General features: G+C 36.4%; 1 protein-coding gene across 4 annotated transcripts in view; it reads left to right on the plus strand.

Annotated features, from left to right (window-relative positions):
* The window catches only part of FTO (FTO alpha-ketoglutarate dependent dioxygenase), a 265,435-nt gene that overhangs the window by 44,507 nt on the left and 201,260 nt on the right, over positions 1-19,668 (plus strand). For all 4 annotated transcript variants that reach the window (XM_067302598.1, XM_067302597.1, XM_067302599.1 and 1 more), the window contains exons 2-3: positions 6,543-6,620; positions 13,005-13,665. In XM_067302598.1, the coding sequence (XP_067158699.1) occupies positions 6,543-6,620; positions 13,005-13,665 (739 nt within the window). The remainder of the gene's footprint in view (positions 1-6,542; positions 6,621-13,004; positions 13,666-19,668) is intronic.

A 19,668-nucleotide genomic window follows, 5' to 3' on the forward strand; every position in this document is an offset into this window, starting at 1 on the left:
AAAGAGCTATAGTATACAAAGTACAGTACAGTATGGTCAGATGTCTGCCAGTATTTTTGGCAGGCCTGATCATAGATAGAGTGTAGCACGGACAAGGCTGTTGGTAAGTCTCAGTATAATGAAGGGTAATCCGGAAATGTGACTTTTTCATGTGAATAAATGGCAGTGTAAAACTGGCCAGTCCCTTAAGATCTTTTAATGAGTGGAGTTTATAGAGATAATCTGAAGAGAGATTTTCTGAAGTCTAATATATGTGATAATTGAAAAATAAAAACTGCAATAGTGCATTTAGAATATCTTTTTTCTTACTCTAAGGTCATTTCTGACGTAACTGGATTTAGTGAGTCACTGGAATGATCTTGCTTCTTGGTTGCTCTGAAGTTTTAATAGCTAATACTGGAAAACTTGGTGGTTTAATAAAATGTCAACTTGAAAATTTGTAACTATCCAACATTCCTGTAAGTATTTGTAACTGTGTTTGTATTGTATTTTTTGTTTTAGGTTTGTTTGTTTGTTTGTTTTAAGTGATTGGGGTTTTTTTAGATGGGACTTCAGTATTGAGTCTCAAAATTTTGAGAGCTTCAGAGCACCTGAAGTGGTTATATACTGTGTTTTCTTCATGCATGACCTGAAAGAAAAGTGTTCTCTTACAGCTGTTAAAAAAGAAAGAGTGAAAGAGAGACATAGACAGTGATGTGTGTCATTCTCACATGAGGAAAAAGCCAACAGAAAGGAGGGATTTGCAGAAACTCAAAGGTTTGTTTCTGAACTCATGGCTCTGAGCTTTCTTTCATAGTTCTCAGTGAGGCCTGGCTGGCTAACCATGATAACCTTTGGGAGAACAAAAGAATATCAGGTAGAACAATATGAAGATAGAGGTATTTTCTTATGCTTTGAATACAGGCCCTTTTTTTAAAGACTGCCCCAGAAACTTCTGCACACTCATTGGATTGTATGGAAGGCGAAAAGGCGTAGTGTTCGTGCTTTACTAAGCCTAGTCCTGAGTCAGGATTCTCGGAAGTGTAAAAATTGCAGCTGGAAGTTGACAGAACTTCCTGACACTGAAAAATTGGCCAATCCATTACAAACCTCTAACGAAAGGCGTTAACACAGGAGGCCTTTTGTAGGCTGTGAGAATGGAGAGCAGGTCTCCGGGCTGCTAGGTGTTCCTCTTGCACTCAGCTCTAGTACTGTATTGCTTCCTCCTTTTGTCCCAATAAGAATTTGTCAGGTATACATGTGAGAGAGGTAAAACTCAGCCTAGTTAAAACTTTCAGCTTGCTTTTACCTCTCTTTGCTGTAGGGTTGCTGGCGATGGGAGGGAGTAAAAACGAGGAGCATTTTTCAATCTTTGCTGTATTAAGAAAAATCATTGACCCCATAAAATTAAGGCAGCAACTAAGTGAGGCTTTAGGTGACTGTAACATGAGTCAGGTAGTGAATCAGAAAATTCAATTATATTGTAAGGAAGAATGTATATGAGCACACAGAATTGTTTTGCTGGTAGTGCTGTTTGCTCTGTATCAGGCAAACTAGTGCAAATATGTATTTTTTTTTTTTTCAGGAGTTAACTGAAAAACTAAACTTAAGAGACTTAAGTACACATACTGAAATACCATTAGACATGAATTAATTACATTACAAAGTCCATTATATTAATTACCATATTTCAAGGACCCATCATAACCAAATGGAAGTTTTTTTAACATCCTAGAACTCTTGTGTTAAATCAAAAAAAAACAAACCCAAACCTGAAATAAAAGGCCCATTTTTTAAATAAAATCTGGATTGACAATTTATACACAGTTCCTTTTAAGGAAGTGTGTGTGTTTGTTTAATTTCATTATTTGCTTAATGTTTTTCGGACTTTTTCCCTCTCCTCCTTCTTAAGCAGCTTGTGAGGGAATTAATGACTTGGGAAGCCAGAGTATCTCTTCTGTTGTTCCCACTGTGGGAATGGAGTAAATGCGCTGGTCTGTGCTTTGCATGGTGTGTGTTTGCTGAAGCAGCGCTAGAATGCTCTCGCTAGGCACCCTGAAAAGTAGAGCTAAGACTCCAGCCAGCTCTCAGACACCTGCAGAGTACAGAAAACGGTTGTTCCCCAGTGTGGTTTGTATATGAAATCCATGCAAATAATGAATACCTGATTTGTAAGAATTGTTAAACAGAAAACAGATAAATGCAATAGATTAAAATATTCGAGTTATTCAGGTTTTTCCCTGAATTTTCTTCTTCCGTATATCTTCTTTGTGGTGTGATTATCTTTTGTTTTGTTCTGTATAATGCTGTTTTTACGCTGAAACTAATTAAGTACTCAGAGTCTGAAAACAAGGTTGCTTGCATCCCTACCTAGGTTGGGAATGTGCTGGTTTGAAGTTTCAAAATGCAGTCTTTTCAGAAAATTCTTCTGGGGAATAATGAGATGGGCCTTCCCAGAAGACTGAGTAACAGTCATGCTTTTGGAGCTCTACTAGTCTGAATAAAGTATATACTTTAATTACTCATTAGAGTGAGCACTTGTTGCATAACTAAAAGCTGACATCTCTAAATGTTTCGTGGGGAGCTTTTTTTCTGTCTATCCCTTGGACTTGTGTGACCGACTTCTTATATCTGTATGGGATGTTACTCCAGGTCCAGAGAGATTAACTGGTGTAGTGAAGCTGACGCTTTCCCCTAGCAGCATCCTGAATACATGAGAAATGCAGGGCAGCAAACAGCCCAGGGTTATATTTTAGAGGCAAATCCTACTTGCATTGACTTAACTCTGCTTGAGTGGGCAAATGTAATTTCTCACTGCATTTTATACTAAGTACTGGAAAAACAAACTTTTTGTTTCTTAATATTTTCAGGTTTTTTATGCTTTAGAAATTGTTGCAACATTACAGCCTTGAATTTGTTTTCAATACTGTTTCCAGCCAGAATAATGATCTGCAAATTGAAAGAATGTTATTGTCTTCTGACTTGTTTGATGATGAAACTAAGTGGGAATTCTAGTTTTGAAACAGGAAGACCTTCACTAGCCTTTATCGCCTATATATTGAATTTTGTCTTACAATTAAGAGAGAAATGAAACCTATTAAGAATGGTATTGACATCCTGTAGGGAAATATGTCAACTGCAGAAATTCTTACGCTGTCATTAAGCCCCATCTTTCCCTTAGACCACTTAATTTGGAAAAAACAAACCAATGTGTTTGTAACATAACTGCATTTTGGCCTGTGAATTTATATGTGCATTGACTGTGTTTCTAGTATTTCTCCTGCTCTGTAATGTATAGTGCATTACTCTTTTTAACAAGTTACTTCATGGCAAAAATGTACACATAGTGGTTGAGAGGTTCTACCTATTATTATTATTATGCAACCAACCATTGCATTCATTAGTGCATTCATTTATTACTAATAAGTGGGTAGAGATTGATAATGTCTGCAAGGAAGTTCATCGTACGTTCCAAAGTTGGGTATTAGTGCTTCTGGCATTCATTCCTGTTATCAAAACCAAATATAACACTTCCGTTAACAATCAGCAGCTTATGAAGTAAGGTATTTACAGATATTTTCTTCTCTCTGACAGCAAAAGTGCAGCACGTGCCGGGTTTCCTGAGCAGTGCACAGTGCATGATGGTATTATGGTGATGGTGCACGTAAAAAGATTGTCTTTTCACGTATCGGCATTGCTAGTCTCTGTATAAAAATTGCATTGCCTTTTAAAGGAACGTAATACTGATATCTGAAGGAACTGCCATCCTGTTAATAAAGATTTCTAAAATGTAAGACTAGGATTTAGAAAAATACACTCTAAGATACCCAATTCCTTCAAGTAAGGACACTTTTTGTACTGTAAAGCTTACAGGTTTACCTATTGAAGTGCCTATAAGCAACACTTACGTAACAGTCCTGAGACTTAGTCTACAGGCAGCTGTTATAGCTAGATCTTTGACTTTTCTTTTTTTGACTTTTTGGAGGTATTTGTGAGTAACTTGATGCTTTTGGCATCTGTGTGACAGCTTCTTGCATAGGAGATGAGCAGTGTGTTAAACCACCCAGCTGTGTGTATTAGTCCGTACATCAAGCTGAGGAGCGGCACTTAGCCAGACCTGACAATCAAATGTGAGCTAGTACTACCTATACACAGGAGTGCATTTTAATGTTGTGTGCTTTCTGCCAAGAGGCTGGTTTTTGACAAAGAAATTGTCAGAATCTCTCCTCTTTCTGCCTTTTTTCCCCTCAGCTGTGAGTATGTTGAAATACAGGATTTTTTTCTGTAGTTAATATGTTTTATTTTACAGATAACAAAGGCAATCTAATATTTTCAGTGACTATATGTAATAAAATTGTAGCAACTTTTTTTATAATACAGAAGAGTTACTGTTTTGGAATATGGAGCATATTAGCATATAATTTTCTGCCAACTTAATCTGAAGTTACATGATGCTTGGTTTCACCAATGACTTCATGTCAATACATAACGTGTCCCCAAAGGGAACTGGAGACCTAGCGAGATTACATTTCTAGTTTGTAAATCTCAGTGCTGTTCTTGTCAGGCTAGTTAGTCAGTGAACAGCAGATTGTGAGTGTGGGGATGAGTAAGTGAGAACTACATGCTCTTGTTTTAGTTTGACTGATCTGGCACCTCTAACCCTTAAAAGCTTCTACCCTTCTTCCCGAATTTAAATGTGTTGTCTTCCGTGACGCTTAAGCTTGAATAAAAGAAATTCACTGTCACAGAATCGAGTACGTATCAACACTCTTCATAGTTCAGCTTTCCTTGTTTATGCAATTGCTGTAAGCCAGAAGCTAGTTCATGGAGTATTTCCCCCCCCCCCTTTTTTTTTTAATAGGCTATAATTGCCAGGATCAGAAAGATCTGTTTTGACCTCTATATGGGACATCTTAACCAGGTGCAATGCAGAAAGATGATGAAAAGGGAAACTTACAAAAGAATTTAGGAAATATTGGTTTTTCTCAATGAGTTCTCATGCCTATGGAAGTATTAAACGGGGAAGTAGATTAAAGCCTTATTAACTGATGTTTTAATGAAGCTTCATTATCAAAGACATATACAGAATAAATTTGCAGTGACATCTAGATAACAGAATATGTAGTTATTCCTGTATAACTTAGTTTTATGAAAGCATTACTGATAGCCTTTTTTTTAACTTAATGTGCATCTTCCTCTGTATCGTAGCCCTACAATTCTCATATAAACTATATTCCATTTTCTGCTTGTGCTCTTACTACACAAATGTCTTGAGGGTGCTGAAACTTCAATTATTTCTTGTGATAGTGTCTATATAGTGGAAAATACTGTAGTAGGAATGAGAATTTGAATCCTTTTGTTATTTGAAATATTCAAGCACCAGGGCAAACATCTAGTTTTATGATCCAAGTTGCATTTTATTAGCAAGTATTTGTTAATGATCAAAGTTTGTAAAGAAACTATCCTTGCATGCTAAAAGAGAAAAGGAAGTCAGAGAAGGGAAAGCAGATCAACATTCTAGGCCTGTACTTCCACTGTAACAATTATTACACTCTTGTTAATCTTTTCTCATGTCACTATAACATTTATGACACTATATATTATAATTTTTGACTGTGGATGGATGAATGTGGATGGACTTGTCATGGATTTTTTTGATTGTTTGAGTCCAAAAATTGTACGACTTGTATCAAGCTCCTCTCTTGCACTGTCCAAATTGTTAGCTACACAATTAACTATGTAACAAATGCAAAATTTCCATTAATTAAAACATGGGAAAATAATTTTCTTTTGGATCAATTTCTTTAAATAGTTGTAGCGTTGAATAAACATTAATGAAGATAGTCTACTCAGGAAAAGGTTATTTCATCTAATTAATTTCTGCAGACAAACAGAAACAAAACAGAAGTGAAAAAGGAGACAAGAGAAAAAGGGGAGAGAAAACCCCCTATCTACAGTCAGCTGCTTTTTAGATCACCACCAACTTCAAATCAGAGTTGAGGCTATCAGCTGGCATGGCAGGTCTTGAGTATGGCATCTTTCAGATTGTAGGGCAGTGAGGTGCAGTAAATGATGCTTTCTTTTTCTGTCATCCACCCATTTCAGGAGTCTTTTCAGTCTATGTGCAAAACTTAGGCTGATTGTTTTAATAAGGTATATTATTAAGCCATTTGATGAAATGTCTGATCTTTATATCCATTGGATCCACAAGTTGAAGTAGAAAATAAAATGAGTAAGAAATAAGAAATGAGCTTCAAGGGATAAAGTAGACATAGGTATGCAGGACACTGGACCATGATGGGTTTTCCTCAGTGTAGTAAGGATGAATTTATGAGGAAAAATACTCACGTGCTCTGAAACTACCTAACCTGCATTACTGCTTTATTAGTGGAAAAGCTCCTTGAATTTGCAATCAGTTTTCCCTACTTAATTTTCAAGAATTGAGGCTGGTAAGATGCATAAGCTCACATGCTTGTGTCTTTCTAATAGAACTAGTTTAACACTTAACTGGTTTTATCTTGTCTTCAGTCTAATTTTGTGTTTCAATTTTACCCCCAAAACAGAAAAAGAAGCTTCTTGAAGAGCTTGGAGAGAGTAGGCTTCCATATATGACACTAGGAGATGCTGGTTTCCATCAGTTGGTAATGTATTTTTCTTTTAACTATACTTGTTTTAAACTAAATTTTCTGTTTTTATTTAACAATAAATTTTTCTTTGAAGAGACACTATGAAAGTTGATATGAACAAAGTGTCAACTCTTCTAGTTCCTCCTGATGGCTGATAAAGATGATGCACTTTGATACTGTGTGAAGTCAGACCTCTAGAATTAGGGTAATCAAGAATGAAAACTGCAAGGAAAACTTCTACGGATCTCCTCTTCAATTTGTGTTTTGCCTGATGAAGAATTTTAGAAATGGGCCTCAAACCATAGATTGAAACACTATCATGTCCCATTTTAAAGCCAAGTTATGAACAGAATTTGAGGAAAAATAACGAAAAAAATCATATTAACAAAAGCAATTCACAAATATCTGAAATACAGTCTATGATTTCATGATGCAAGGGTATGTTTGCTATTCACTGCTGATTGCTGGCTCTGTTCTATCACTTGACTCATCCTCTAGGGTCATCCTCTGTATTGAGTAGCCCCGATACATTAGATACAAAAGTGCAGGTATATTTCAAATGTGTGTGTGAAACATGAAAAATTAAGCCTCAGATGTTCCTTTTCTGTCCTGTGGTTGTCAGTCACATAACTACTTTTAACAGAGTGGACGGTGAACTGTCCTTTAGTACTTGCTGTCAGAGTTATAGCACACAATACATGATTTTCCCCCTTTTACTTATTCCCCCCAAAACAACAAGGTATCAAGTATGAACACAGTGTCTGCCCTCTGTTCTGAGCCGTTAATGCTTTCCTTATGTAGGATATTGCACAGCGACTGTTTGGTGATTTAAAGAACAAGCTATTTTCGTGTGATATATCTGAAATGCGTTTCCACTTCCTGATTTTTTTATGAGATATCAGTATTTTCTTTTTTTAAGCTAGAATCTTAAGTACAATATGTAAAATAGAATGTTTTAATGATTTAAAAATATTTAATAAGAATGACTTCTTAAATTTGCCGTAATAGAATATATAATGTAGTAATTGGTTAATCTGACCTGAATATGTCCTATATACATAATTATTCAAAGAACTACTGAGATATTGCTATTAAACTGCTAGTGCTCTCATTTTTTTCCCGTTCATTGCTTCTGTACCCTGTTTGCATAATGATACATGTCATACAGTAATCATCTTTCTGTGCTGCACCATGTAATGTTCTGTCATTAGTAAGTATCCTATGATTGTGGAATTACACTATTCTCATCTTATACCTACACATCTGGAGTCAATACTTAAAATTGTAATTACTAATTTCAGTGGTTATAAGGATTTTGTGTACTGTCCAAAGGCTACAGATACAATGTACTGATTGAGACAAATGAGACAGTTCCTGATCCCTAACAGAACTGTTTCAGGCTTTTGGCAAACTCAGGAGAATTATGTTTCCCAAGTCTATATGCAGTTCTTTTAAGGAAAATTGGGATCCAGTATTCTGTGCCGGGGAGTGTAGAGGACCTTTCACAGAATCACAGAATCGCTGAGGTTGGAAGGGACCTCTGGAGATCATCTAGTCCAACCCCCCTGCTCAAGCAGGGTCGCCTAGAGCACATTGCACAGGATTGCATCCAGGAGCGTTTTGAGTATCTCCAGAGAAGGAGACTCCACAACCTCTCTGGGCAACCTGTTCCAGTGCTCTGTCACCCTCACAGTGAAAAAGTTTTTCCTCGTGTTCAGATGGAATTGTCTGTGTTTCAGTTTGTGCCCGTTGCCTCGCGTCCTGTCACTGGGCACCACTGAAAAGAGTCTGGTCCCATCCTCTCGACACCCTCCCTTCAGATACTTGTACACATTGATAAGATTTCCTCTCAGCCTTCTCTTCTCTAGGCTAAACAGGCCAAGCTCTCGCAGCCTTTCCTCATAGGAGAGATGCTCCAGTCCCCTAATCATCTTTGTGGCCCTTCGCTGGACTTGCTCCAGTAGTGCCACATCCCTCTTGTACTGGGGAGCCCAGAACTGGACGCAGTACTCCAGATGTGGCCTCACCAGGGCTGAGTAGAGGGGGAGGATCACCTCCCTCGACCTGCTGGCAACACTCTTCCTGATGCACCCCAGGATACCATTGGCCTTCTTGGCCACAAGGGCACATTGCTGCCTCGTGCTTAACTTTGTGTCCACCAGCACTCCCAGGTCCTTCTCGGCAGAGCTGCTTTCCAGCAGGTCAACCCCCAACCTGTACTGGTGCCTGGGGTTATTCCTCCCCAGGTGCAGGACCCTGCACTTGCTTTTGTTGAACTTCATGAGGTTCCTCTCTGCCCACCTCTCCAGCCTGTCCAGGTCTCTCTGAATGGCAGCACAGCCCTCTGGCGTATCGGCCACTCCTCCCAGTTTTGTATGGTCAGCAAACTTGCTGAGGGTGCACTCTGTGCCTTCATCCAGGTCATTGATGAAGAAGTTGAACAAGACTGGACCCAGTACTGACCCCTGGGGGACACCGCTAGCTACAGGCCTCCAACTAGACTCTGTGCCGCTGATCACAACTCTCTGAGCTCTGCCATTCAGCCAGTTCTCAATCCACCTCCCTGTCCACTCATCTAACACAAACTTCCTGAGCTTGTCTATGAGGATGTTATGGGAGACAGTGTCAAAAGCCTTGCTGAAGTCTAGGTAGACAACATCCACTGCTCTCCCCTCATCTACCATGAATATGAATATGAAATGAATCTATCTTTGAATAGGTATTTAGGACAGTTTTCAAGTTTTTGTATTTAAAGTTAAGCATGTAAATTCTGTTTTCAGAAATGATGACTATCTGTAGATATCATTATGTCAAATAGGCTTTTTTCCCCCTGTAGGAAGCTAGTTTTTGGAAACCATAAAAATCTCTGAAAATATGTAGTAGTAGCTTCATGGAAAAATTCACGAGCAGTGGTGGCAAGGTTTATAAACTAAGTTACATTTAATCATTATTGCTCAAATAGGCTTCTTTTTATTTTCACCTTTAGAATAGGAGCAAATGACCCTATAAAATCTTATTGTGGGATAACAGCATGTTATGATGCGAAGTCTAACCATTTTCCTGTAGTAGAAACTGTATATACTGACTTACTGCATGGTTCATATTTTTAAAGGCAAGCTTTTTGGATTTTAACATTAATTTTCTGAAAGCCAGGTACAAATCTGTGTTGGAAGTAGATAATACCAGTAAAGATGGTTTGAGTAGCTGAAGTAGTCAACAGATGTCCTACGCCGCTGTGGTGTTTTTGTGGTGGTGTTGGGGGGCGTGTGTGTGTGTGTTTGTGTGTGTTTGTTTTAAAGACATTTGAACATAAGCTATTACATAAAGAAAAATTTTTGAAGAGTCAATTTTGTGCATCCATTTGCTCTTGCCTCATTCCCTAAAGTCTTTGGGTTTCAGCTTCCCCTTAACACTGTCAGTGCCTAGCATCTGGGCAAAAGGAAATAGGTGTAGAGGTCTGTTCTGAGCTTCGCATGCACTAATTGACACCTCGTAGGCTTGTGTTAAAGCCTTTCCCTTGCTAAGGTATTAGTTTGCATCTGTTTCTTTTACCTATCCATTAATTTTGGTAAAACATATAGGAACTTAATCTATTTAGAAAGTTACTCTCTAGCCATTGTCCAGTTTGCCAGACAGTCTCAGCAGTAGTTACGGCAGATTTGCAGGCAACCAGTAAGAGGTGTCATTATGGGATCTTCACTTCCTTAGGAAATCAGATGAACAATAACAAAGTCATCCAAGCCTTTTTGGAGTGGGAAGCAGTATTTTGCATACAAAGCAAGATAATGCTGATGAGCAGCATCGTGCCTTGCTGGGAACTGTCTGTACAAACTGCTGCATTGTGAACTCCAGCTGATACCAGAGCTGGTGTGGTCAGAGCAGGACACGAAGTGAAAGGATATCACGGGAAAAGAGATAGGGAAAATAAGTTTAGAGATGTTATAATTAGAAAAGGGGAATTAGATGGTATGTGTTGAGGAATGGTCTAGTAAATCGAGCATTATTTTGAAGAGTATGAGGTGCAATACAGCAAAATGCTTGCTGTTTCTGACACTTTACAGTTTTATTGTCTTTATTTTTTCTCTGTAAATTGTTGTCTTCAACAGTTGTATAAAATTTCTTCAATTTATCATGTGGCCTTATGGAATTCTATACATCATAATGAGAAAGAATGGTCATTGTAACTATTGCAAAAAGAGACGTCTCTTTGTTACTGCACAGTATTCTGTTCTTTGTATACTTATCTGTAGCATTATCCACGGATTCATCAGAGGAGTTTATATGACTTCTGCCAGATTTTTTTTTCTTTTTTTTTTTTTAGGGTTTGCCTATCCTGTACTTATCTGTATTTTGTGTTCTTTGACGGGGCTATTTGAAAAGTAAAAAATATATATTTTGGGAACTATTTGGTCAATCTTTTAGTCTATTTTAAATGTATGGTAAATTTGTGAATCTTTCCTGGATCAAAATATGGTAAATGTATAATTGAAAATCCTATCAGGGTATTTTGGCAGTCCATATCAGTTGACGTTAGTTTTATTAATTGTGGGTTTTTGTTTTTGTTTTTTTAATCAGTCTTGTGTCTGCTATCCTATTATTTGTCCCATAATCAATATCAAGCCAACAGACCTATAAATACCTACAACATCCTGGTTACCCTTTTAAAATATTAATGCAGTATTAATCTTTATTTGGGACTTTCTCAGATTCATTAATTAGGGAAAATCAGAGTCAATGATTAACAGAGTACCCTGACCAAGTCTTTTAAATTCTTCAGTCAAAATTGTTTAGAGCTGTTGATTAAACATTTTAACTTTCCCACTATCATAGTAATGGACCTGTAGTATTCTAAGCATTCCTTTGCAATTTATTTCCTTGTCCACTGGTCATTCACTTCCTTGGTGAGTTTTCTACATTTTCTAACTTCTGGTTTATGTTTCTCTGAGCCTAACTTTTTCTTTTTTTTCTTTCAATTTGTTTTAAAGGTGTGCTCATTCTCCCTGTAAAAGAGGTTCTTTCACTGTAAAATCAGGTCTTCCTTCTTTGTTGTAAGACTGAGTAGTTCATAACTAACATGCATTTTTCTTGTAAGATTTTTTTCACCCCTGTGATTGTTTATTATTGCTTTCAGATTTATAATTTTTTTAAAGCACTGACTATATGCATATTTTACAGTTTAGAATTCATTCACATTGGCTGGTGTTCTGTTATTGTGCTCAAGCAATGAACACTGCCTTTTTAAGGTTTAGGAGATTTGGAAAATGCCAGACTTAAGGTTCTAGAAACCTACTGGAATTAAAAGTAGCATGAGCCAACCTAGTGAGATTCAGAGACCATTCAACATTGCAGTAATTTAAGATATGGCAGAATGTATTGACAATGTTGCTGTCTAGTAAGGGGCTATTCAACTATTTATTGAGGGGGGAAAAAAGTGATTCATGGTTTGTATTGATTTACATTGATTTTATATGTGCATTTCCTATGTTTTTATCCAAGATGAAACATCAGCAATTTATCTAAGGGGTTCCTGAAAAATGCATTTAGAGTTTATAGTGAGACTGACCAAGCATTTCTTAACCACTGAACCTGAATGGTGAAAGTATGGAGGCAGAGCAAGCGGTTCAGCATTGTGTGAAGTAACTTTCCTTGAAGCGTAGACGTGCACTGACTCAACAGGAAGCTAAGGAGCTTGGCAGCTTTCCTAAGTTCTGACATCCTTTCAAAATAATGCTTAGCAAGAAAGATTATGGAAGTGCCATATTGCTATGAACGTTTCAAAGCTTTGTCTATACTGCTTTTTAAAAATGTGGTCACAAATTTGTAAATGTCCTTTCAGTTCTTTTTCTCTGTCTTTGCAGAGACTAAATGTGTCTCTGCTTCCTACAGAACTGGGCCCAGGAGCCCAGGCCATGATGGAGCTCATGTGCTTAGCCAGTATTTTATCTGTGATAAGGCTAATATACCAGATGATGGGTAGCCAAAGAGGATCCCATACTAAGGCAAATCTTACATTTGTGGTATATAAAGGACCGTAGCGTAGTAGGCATTGCTCAGCCCTCATATTTCTGAGGCTGATCGGCACATTCTGCAGAGTTTTAATGCAGTATAGTTGCTTTTAGATGATACTTTCAGTTCTTAGTTTTGTGACACTTAGAAACAGAGATTTGCCTTGGTGATACTGTCTGGTTACAGGCCACTGGTACATATCCACAGGTTGTGTGGTATGTTGGAATATGAAATTAAAGAAAAGAATACTGGTATCTATGTCTTTGCCACGTTCTAGACTCATGCTTGATAACTTGTCAGCTGAGCCTTACTTGTTCCTGAATATATGAAATATTTTGCTTCATGTAAAAAGAGTAATTTTGTTTCTTTTGTTGTTGTTGTTTTCTCCTTTAGTGGAAGACCAAATATTCCAAACTAATTTTCAGGAAATCCGATGCAATACCTGAAGAGCTCCATCGAGTGGTACAAGAAGGCTTTTTGACCTTGCGAAAACATGATTGTTTCTTTCAAGATCTTGTAAGGATCAAAGGAAAAGATTTTGTCACCCCAGTGTCTCGTATATTAATTGGAAACCCGGGATGCACTTACAAGTACTTGAACACAAGATTATTTACAGTTCCTTGGCCTACTGAGGGTTATGAAATAAAATATTGCAGTCCTCAAATACATGATGCTTGTAAAGCATTAATCAAACTTAATGACTATTTGCATATTGAAGCAGTCCAGGCATTACAAGGACAAAATTCATCTGAGACCAAAGAAACCAAAGATAGTCTTGTAATAGACAGGGAGCAAAATTTTGATGCTTCTATTAAGGAGAAAGGGTCTGTTTTAAAAGATCAAAGCAGTTGTTACGTTTCAGATGATGACTACACGAGCCTAAAGAACAGAACATCTTTTAACTTGACTTTATTAAATTATATGGATCCGCTACAAATGCTGTACTTGAAACAAGAGCCTTATTTTGGAATGGGGAACATGGCAGTGAGCTGGCACCATGACGAGAATCTGGTTGCAAGGTCAACAGTTGCTGTGTACAGTTACAGCTGTGAAGGTGAGTGGTGGGGAGGTAGTATAGTATGGCTGCACTAGTGAGATAAATATTTTAATTCCCTGGAGCTGTTTTATGTTTCCCCGTGTGTACATATGTAAGCACACCTGCATGCTAGTCGAGATTTTTCCCTTGCTTCTGAATACATTGTGGTACTGAATGTCATCTTTTTTTCATTTCAGCGCTTCATTCATTTCTACCAACACCCATGCAAAATACACCTATGTTGACTGCAGCTGGCCTTATCAGTCATTTTTGAAGTAGATTTAAAAATTGCTGTAATTAACTTCCTGATTAAGAGCCAAGAAATCAAAATCTGTCAAATCTCTGTTTCAGGTTAACACAGGTGCCTATTTTCTATCTTGTAAAATGTTTTATTGTGGTTGAGATCATGGTATTTATTGGGTGATTTATCAGATACAGACTTGCTCCTGCTTTATGCTGATTTTACTACTCTCCTTTCTTTGGATAGATTTTTTTTTGTTTGTTTGTTTTGTAAAAGTGTTACTGTATTTGCTGGCAGTATATACTTTTTTTGTCTAGGCATGCTGTAGTGCTAATGTATATTTTGTGGAGGACCTGCCAGCACTTCTGTAGTTGGGAAGGGTGGAAGTTTTCCATTTGAAAAAAACCCAAAACTGTTGTAGGTCAGGTTTTGCAGGCTCTTAAACTATTTCAATATTTTTTAAATAACTAAGTGGAAAAACGTGTAGTTGAAGAGTCACTAAATAATTTCTCTTTTAGTTTAAAGAGAAACCTTCCCCATCTTTATTTAAAAATAGAAATGAGTTTGTTTAGTTTTTTTCCTAAAAGTTCTGAACAGAGCCTTGAAATATTTTATTTTTTTTAATGGCTTCCAGTTCTGCAAGCATAAGATTAGAATTTAGACAATTAACTAGTTGATGTGAATTTGCAAATGATCCCTTATGTTTCATAATTCACAGCTGATTTTTGACCCTTCCAAAAATCCTTTGATGTTTGCCTCAAAATATGGGAAGAATTCACACCAACTTCTGTAGGTTTTGGCTAAAGACCATGATGTAAAAATAACAGCTGATATTTTCATGTGTATTCTGTTGTTGTTTCCATTAATAGTTTTGAAACCGTAGGTCACTTTGTTACATAACGTTTGGCTGAAATCACCATGTTTAGAACTTTACATTTTCCTGAATATAAAACATCAGCTGTCATAGCAAACTTGATAGAAAAGGTTCCCTTGACCAGCAGAAGTGTCTTTTTTTTTTTTTGTGACTATTGTTCTATCCTGTCTGTCAAAAATCTTGATGTGTTACGTCCTGTAAATGTAACTTGTGTCAGTAGTGCTGCAGAGAAATCTTTTTCAGTAATATTTTAGGAGAAATGTGATCATGAGTTAATAATGGTGTGTTAGAATTTCTTGCCATATGCTTAAAACCTTTTTATTTTAACGTAAAACCTCCATGTGGAGGGGGGGGGAATTAGTCCATTTAAGTTTCAAATATAAATTAACAAAAAAAGTATATTAATAGCTCATTGTCCTTGTTTTTTTGTTTTGTTTTGTTTTTTTTGTTGTTCAACAGTTCAGCATGTTAGATAAGTAAAAATTATGCTCTGTCTTAAAGCCACAGAGAATTCTATGCAGGATTTGGTTGACAAGGGTAAAAGAGATCTTTGATATATTCTCACCAAAAAGTGTTTAGAGATTTATATGTAATTAATATTTTTTGCCAAGAAGTAGATGATTTTTGTCAAAAAAATTACTCATACTTAATTTTTTTTGAGGGATTTAAAAGTAGACATGAATACTTCAGAAAATTAGGAGTTTTTCAGTGAATAAATTAATGATTCTGTCATTTTACATTATGCCTAATTTGGTATTTGTGATTATTTATGCAATGATTCTAAAAGTTTGAATTTGACATATATTGTAGAAAACCTCTTGGCAGGAGCTGTCAATCTTAAGAAGCCCAAGCTGGAGACGATACGTAAAAGAAAGGAAGGCTTTATTTACATTTCTGGAAGAAAATGATTTATAAAGTCAGCTAATTCTTCAAGGAGTTTAATGCCACTTGACACCACGTGAGCATGACTCAGATGGCTTCCATGACCTCTAAAGGGAGCTGAAGGTGCTTAGCAGGGCTCCGGTGCCCCACGCAGGGTGGTCACCGCTACGCCTGCGTGTGCAAACAGCTCGGTGATGTCTGCGTTTGGGTTGCGGCTGCTGGTGCACATTGTGTATCCCTGAAGTGAAGCCCTGTTTAGGGTCAGCCCACTAATTCGTAAATCTGAGGAAATGGATAAACTATTCATAGGTTATGAATATGGCAGATTCATTAAAGTGACAATAAATACTTGTTGTGGATGTTGAAGTTTTCTACGTGATCCAAGAAGCTTAATTAGTGTACTTGATTTTAGAGGATTAAATAGATTGCCGTTTTGCTCTCTCGTTTGCCTGTTTATACCTCACAAAGGAGGTGTTTGTAAACTCATCAGTGCTTATGATATTCTTCCCAGTTCCACACTGACACCATCACGTATTTACTATGTCTCTTATCAAAGCTCTTCATAACTCAAGTATGAAGAGGTGCAATATATTTCTGAAGATTGTTATTAAACCTTTGGAGAGGCATGTTGTGGCTCCTGTTTCCATTTTCCATAAATATCTTTGCTTCTTATAACAATATTTTTTGTTAGTACTTAATCCATTAATCCATTTAGTTAGTGTTGAGTATGAATTCTATATCATATAAAGACTCTGTCATGCAGTCATTATAGAATACATAATAAAAAGAGTAGAAGTGGTCAGAAATTTTTTAATGGAACAATTTTTTCATGAGAAAATGTTGATTAGATGGATTGGAAATATTCTGGGAGAAAGTACTGTTACTGTCTGTCAGCTCTCTACTCCTCAGGTTCTCACTGGTCTCTGTAGTACTCCAGACCCTGAGGACCTGTGGTAGCCCCTGAGAACGGGGAAGCCTGGGTTTTCAAAGCTTCCTGGCTAGTACAGTTATATCCTGCCATGAAGGCAGAATCCCCAGCTTTTCAGATTTCAAATAGCAAGAGCCCAAGAAGTCAAGCGGTGTGGCAGCATTATGGGAGCTGTTTGTTTGCCTGGCTCTTTAGGGCGGCACAGCTCTGAGTATATGGCTTTCTTTTTACTTTAAGTGGTATTTTTGTGTCACTTCTGATATGCCTTTATTTTATTAAATGATATTAAAGCAGATACTTCTGTAATCAACACACTTTATTTTTTTGTTCATTTGTTCACTGTTTGGTGCCGTAATGAAAGTTTGATGTTTGACGCTTTGATCAGTATGAATTGCAGTAGAAGCGGGTTTTAGTATGCCAGAAAAGTAATTCGAGAGCCAACATAAAGATATTAGAACACACTGATGTTCTAATTAGTATCAATATTTCTTGTTTCAAGTGTCAAACTATTTCATAGCAACTTCAAATGAAGCGCTTTTTGAAGAATAAAATAAGACAGACATTTTGCTTAATGCTCATCTGAATAGTTTTTGCTTTTATTTACATTAAAATAAAAATAAATTACAGTACATTACTCTGGGTTAAAATATGTTATAAAATGGTAAAAATAGTCTATCATTAAAATGATTTTTTTTCTAAATTTTTGTGTTTATACTGCATGAAAGTGCATGAGTGGTAATCATAGGTACATATGCAGAATTGAATACATTACAGAATGTGTGTTCAATTATACTGTCACTAACATAATTCTGAATTAATTTATTTGTACTTTCAGAATTTACCATGAAACAGGGATTCCAATTTTTGACCAGTTTAGGATTTTTAACAACAAAGCTTACAGAGTTCTGCCATGGCATGGGAGCATTACTGTAATAACATTTTCAGGATTTTAATACAGTGAGCTAATAATCCATTCTTATTTCCTGCACTCTTTAGAAAAGTGAATTGTAATCCAAATATTGTTAGAATGAGAGCATGTTCAAAAACTGAATTTCTTCCGAGGGCATTTCTTAATGGACTGTTTTCCCTCAAGTTCTCATAAGTTCTGTAGGAAGTTTTATCATTCACAAGAGCATTAGTTCTGTGATTAAGATGTTCTTTGAGGTAAAGATACCAACTTAAAGGAGATGGAAAATCACATAGTGACCAGAAGTGTCCATCTTTCTCTTACCTGGATTTCCCACAAACTAAGTTTGAGGTTGGAGAAGTAGTTCCTCTAGATACTTTACTGTATTTTGTTTGGCTTGTTGCCTGTAAGACCTACTTGCTGTGTAAACCTCTTGGAGTAATAAATGACTGGATCTGTTAGCAGACAAGGTAATGTTTGAAGGTTTAACAAACTTGTGATTAATTGCAGTAATGACTGGTCTTGGAGCTTTCATACTTGTTTCTTGATATTTGTGTTTTTTCATACTACTATGTTAGATGCAACTTCTGTGTTAGATGCAACATCTCATTATAAAACCTTATGACTGCCATTTTATTTCTACAGTAATTGGGAATAAAAAAGAGATTCAATGCTTATGCTTGTTTCCTCACCAAGTTAAAAAAGCCCTGAAACTACAAAAGCTGTTTAGAATTGGAATCATTCTAAATCTGTGATTGACCAGTAATGCTCTCTGTGTCCTGCTTAATGGATAAAAGTTACTGAGGAGTCATTTATACAGTATGAGAATAATTATATTAAGTGGTTTCTAATGTCAGTAATGTATTAGAAATATTGCTTATAGAAAGAATAAAAACGTTGCATGGAAAAATATTTATTCTTTCTTAATGATGAATAGGTGGGTGAAATGGTCAGGTCTGTAACTTGTAGGTTCTGGCTATTTGGAGTTATTTTTTTGAGATGAACGCAAAATTTTAATGAGCCAATTATGCATTAAAATCCTAGATTGAAGGTCTATTTTCTTAAAAAATAAATCTTCATCATTTGAATGAAAACTGTTGGGATTTTTTTTTTCTGACCACACTTATCACTACTTTATGAAATACTCTCCCTTAGCAATGTAGGGATGGGAGAATTTTGCTTGTTCTGTATTCCAAATGTGAATTGATAAGAACAGTGCTGGCAAATCCTTCAATTCTCTGTTTGTGAATCTTGGTTGCAAGCAAAAGTTAAAATGTTAGTACAGTTTAATAAACCTCTTATGCTATGGCTTTTCAGTAATAAGGCAGAAGAAATAACTGAGTAGGTACTCGTTCTTTCCCTCCAACTACTGAAAAGCAGAGCGTACTCTGCTTTTTTCACTTGTCTTGCATGCAACACATATAAGTTGCTATGCAAGACAGTGAAGTAATATGGGCTGCAGATTTTCTGGTATTCAGCTAATGCCTAGCTGTGTATTGGCTTTTCTGAAATCAGGTGGTTTGGTTGCTTAGTTTGCCTGCTGTTTAGAAATTGTCTGTTCATTTTCAGTGCTTTGCGAAATGCTATTTGATGGTGCGAAAAGACAGAACTTTTGTTCATAATTCTGAGGAAACAAAAATAAATTGTTGAAGTAGTATTGGTTTTGTTGATCAAGAGTTTGCATTGTTATTTACATCTCAAATTCATAACCTATAGTAGCAATCTGGCTATGGGAATCTCATGCTATAGAAATGGTCGACAGCACATTTTTGATTGTTATTTTTTTGCCAGAATGCAATCCACTAGGTAAGGCAGAAGGTCAGTTCTACAGTGAATTGTTTTAAAGTGCTCTGTTTTTAAAAGACAGATCTTTAATTGTGGAATTTAATTTTTGCTTTGATCTAAAAGGAGTTAGATTTGTTGACCTTCAGTTTTCATAATATATCTTCTAGGCTTTTAAGGGAAAGTAGCTTAACGGGTAATACTGGAGCACAGCAGAGCCTGAGTTTGATCAAAGGGAGCAGGAAGAGTTTTTATGTGTTATATTAATTGTGTATAAAATAATTCCAAAATATATATTTCATTAAATTATAAATTTGTGCCCAAATTCTTTTAAATTCTGGAATAGTCAATCAATCTGGAAAGGATAATTCTTTGTTCTATATTCAGATAACAATGGTTAGTTGGAG

This window comes from Apteryx mantelli, chromosome 10 (assembly GCF_036417845.1).
Source record: "Apteryx mantelli isolate bAptMan1 chromosome 10, bAptMan1.hap1, whole genome shotgun sequence".
Classification (NCBI taxonomy): Eukaryota; Metazoa; Chordata; class Aves; order Apterygiformes; family Apterygidae; genus Apteryx; species Apteryx mantelli.